We start from the raw sequence: 3289 nt of genomic DNA, 5'->3' as shown, positions 1-3289 counted from the left end.
ATCGATTTTTGCGTATAAATAAAAATTTGACAAGAAAAAAGTGTCATTCTATTCCGCGAACCGAGATACTAATCCTTAAAGTTGACGACTATTCTGAAGTTAAAAGATCTGTCATAACAGTAGTTCACTCGCTTTAAAAACATAAATTCTCTGCTAAAGTAGTAAATTTATATTTTAAAAACAGTGAATTTGTTTTGAAAATAGTGAACCACTACTGTGACAAATTTCATAATTCGAATAGTCGACTTTAAGGCTTAATATCACGATTTGCGAAGCAGAACAACACTTTTTTCTTGTCAAATCTTTGTTTTTACGTGAAAATACATCAATTCAGTGTATTATTATCAAAATTTGAAGTAAGCGAACTCTTCTTAATTAGCATCTATCTTTATCACTAATCGTACTATGACAATCAAGTAAACCAAAATGGTAGATGGAATATTTACATATTTAGTGCCTTAATTCCGTGTATGATCAGGAACAAAAAGATTGTAACACTTTTTTTTCAATAGATTTCGGAACGCAGTTTGCTCATCGCGTAATTGGTTCTTATTCATGGATTGATAAATAAGGGGCTCCGCAGAATAAAAAGAACAGGGAAAATAAGAATTTCAACTTATCAAAAATCATGTATTGTGGAATACATAGTTTTTGATAGATTGAAGTTCTTATTCTCTATTCTCTGTTCCCTGTTCAATCAATTGCTGGGTGAATAGATTATATTCCAAAATTCATTGAAAAAAAAGTGAGCAGTCTTTTAGTCCATAGATTTGTTGTGTCGCACTTTTTGCACTTCGACATCTTCGCTTTCTCTTTTCAAAGTCAAATATATATTTATCTCATTTTAAGTGTAAAAATATTTGGGGATTTCATGCAATGCGAATAGACCTCATGACTGTACGTACATGAAACGGCTGTAAAGCCTTATGTCCACAATATCGGTCCGAAATCTTGGATGAAAAAATAATTGACCAATCGCAATGGTCATGTAATCAAATTGTTCAAATGTGATTTGTTAATTTTTCTCTCTGTCTGAGATCTCGACTATCTCGGCGATTTCTAGCATCAGGTTTAAGAAATCCGATCCGTGCTTAATGGGATGGCACCCTAAATTTTCGTTGACATGGCATTGAAGGGTTTCCAGTCTAGACTTTTGAAGTTTGTGGTGGGTTGCCGGCTGCCATCTTGCACCTCGCTCGTTTGAGAAGCCGGCCGCCCTAAAAAATTTGGAGTTTCACGCGTTCGCGCGGCCGTAGCAACTTCGTGAGTGATTTTTGTATACTCGCAACGAATCCAGGAATCCATCGTGTTGAATCCAATAAATATTCAAGCTCGGAATGGTTTACGTGAGTCTTCTAAATGGGTCTACATCTATTCCTTGATCATGATGGCGTGTAATTTATTGAGTACATGTGTATACGTGCCTTGTACTTATATGCTTTTGTGTGCTTTCCTTCCGTTGATTTGTAATATATTTATCTCGTAATTCTTGCGATTCCTCGAATCAGTTGGAAAATTTATTTTATTTTGATATAATTTTTTGTGCTTCCGAAAAAAAACTTGAAAATATATCTTTGAATATATGCAAAATTCGAGCGTTGTAATTGATAAATGAAAATATAATAATACGCTCTCTCTTAATTGTAATTAATAAAAACTCAGATTTATATTTCTGTCTGCGTATTTTTATCATACTTATATTTTTTTGCCAGTTCAAAATACATCTTTATAAAATTTATGATACTATTTTTTAATCATAGCAAATTTGCATTTGTGTTTCGAAATTTTGAATCTTTTTAATTTATTTAAAATAAAATATATACATTTGTAATCAATTTTAAAATAATAATAAAAGAGAGAGAGAGACAGAGAGAGAGAGAATGAATTCATATTTTTCAAGCTTCCATATTCTTTTAAAATACACACACACATACAATATATATATTATATATATATATATGTATGTGCGTGTATGTATATATATATATATATATATATATATACATATACACAAAAACTTGTTAATTTGTTGTCATACAAACAAATTAGATGTATTCACAAGAAAAGGTTATATTCTAGCTTCATTAATTTTGATCAAACTTGCAATGATGTTAAAAGGCGATTAAAAACAACAACTACATAACTGCTTCTTCAAATGGATTTTAAAAAAGCTATTTTATATTAATAATTAATTCTGACTTGTATTATGGATCAAATTTTTTCTCACCTAATGATAATTTTAAGCATTCCTAATGATTATAATACAAAAAATGGTTCAATGGAAATCAGAGACATCAAAACGGCTTATTGACTATTCTTCATTTCATTGATCATACTTGAAGCATCCTATGGCACCATAGTTCAGCATGCTAACTGCTGATTCACCATAGCTTGTTAGTATGTCTTCCTGTAGTATATCTGGAAACATTAGTAGACTCAGTGCTAAGCTACGCACAGCGACACTGCTGTGGCTACTTTACGCGATACTAATACAAAATATCTATGTTCAATTCACTATATATTCGGTTTCTAAGATTCATTTAAAATAGCTTTATAGGTATTGGTTTCGTATTCGTCTCTAACATTGCTGCAACTTTTTATCAAAATCGGTGGATAATCGGAAGATTAGAGCATAGTCTCTCCTTGTTATTGGATATATGACATATATTAAAACTGTTATACACAGATTAAAAATGTATGTTTATTAATATAAAAATGTATGTTATTAATATAAAACAGATTAAATTGCAAAATTTATAAAATACTTTATTGTGTTATTAGATAAAACATGTATTTGATATTTGCATTTCAATTTTAAACTTAGATTACATCACTATACAGTAAACTATACAGTAAACTTTTATATGCATTAGTGCATATTAGTGCTTACAATCAAATTCACTATTAAATTATGTATTGCAGCAATTCAATTGATTTCTTCTTTAAGTTATTCTTCATATCTTTTAGTAATATAAACATTCAACAGAATTGTATAATTTGCTTAGGTTCATTACTGTTCTCACATGCACGTAGCTGGATAAGCAAGGAAGTTAAAGCTAATAGCTCTAGGTTTGGAATAGACAGTCGAGATAGTATATCATTCAAGACACTTATCGATAATAATATTTCTTTGAGAATGGCTTTACCGAGTAGAGCACGTGTCTATGCTGATGTAAATTCACATAAACCAAGAGAATATTGGGATTATGAATCTTATGTTGTCGATTGGGGGTAAGATTTATCACAATAATATGTCAATATATCACTATTATAATATATTATTTTATTT

At 30.1% G+C, this 3289-nt stretch overlaps 1 protein-coding gene across 2 annotated transcripts in view; it reads left to right on the top strand.

The window, feature by feature from the left end:
• The first annotated feature begins 1276 nt into the window (after positions 1-1276).
• Positions 1277-3289, top strand: part of LOC108684717 (casein kinase II subunit alpha) — a 10044-nt gene continuing 8031 nt past the window's right edge. Inside the window, exons 1-2 of one of the 2 annotated variants that reach the window (XM_018189184.1) lie at positions 1277-1346; positions 3006-3231. In XM_018189184.1, coding sequence (XP_018044673.1) covers positions 3137-3231 — 95 coding nt within the window. In that variant the 5' untranslated portion in view covers positions 1277-1346; positions 3006-3136. Of the gene's footprint in view, positions 1347-3005; positions 3232-3289 lie in introns of those variants that run through there. The other variant, XM_018189183.1, reaches the window with a different exon arrangement.

The sequence above is a fragment of the Atta colombica genome, unplaced genomic scaffold (assembly GCF_001594045.1).
Source record: "Atta colombica isolate Treedump-2 unplaced genomic scaffold, Acol1.0 scaffold139, whole genome shotgun sequence".
Lineage (NCBI taxonomy): Eukaryota > Metazoa > Arthropoda > Insecta > Hymenoptera > Formicidae > Atta > Atta colombica.
Note: the sequence above shows the minus strand (reverse complement) of the source record. Positions and strands in the feature narration are given on the sequence as shown.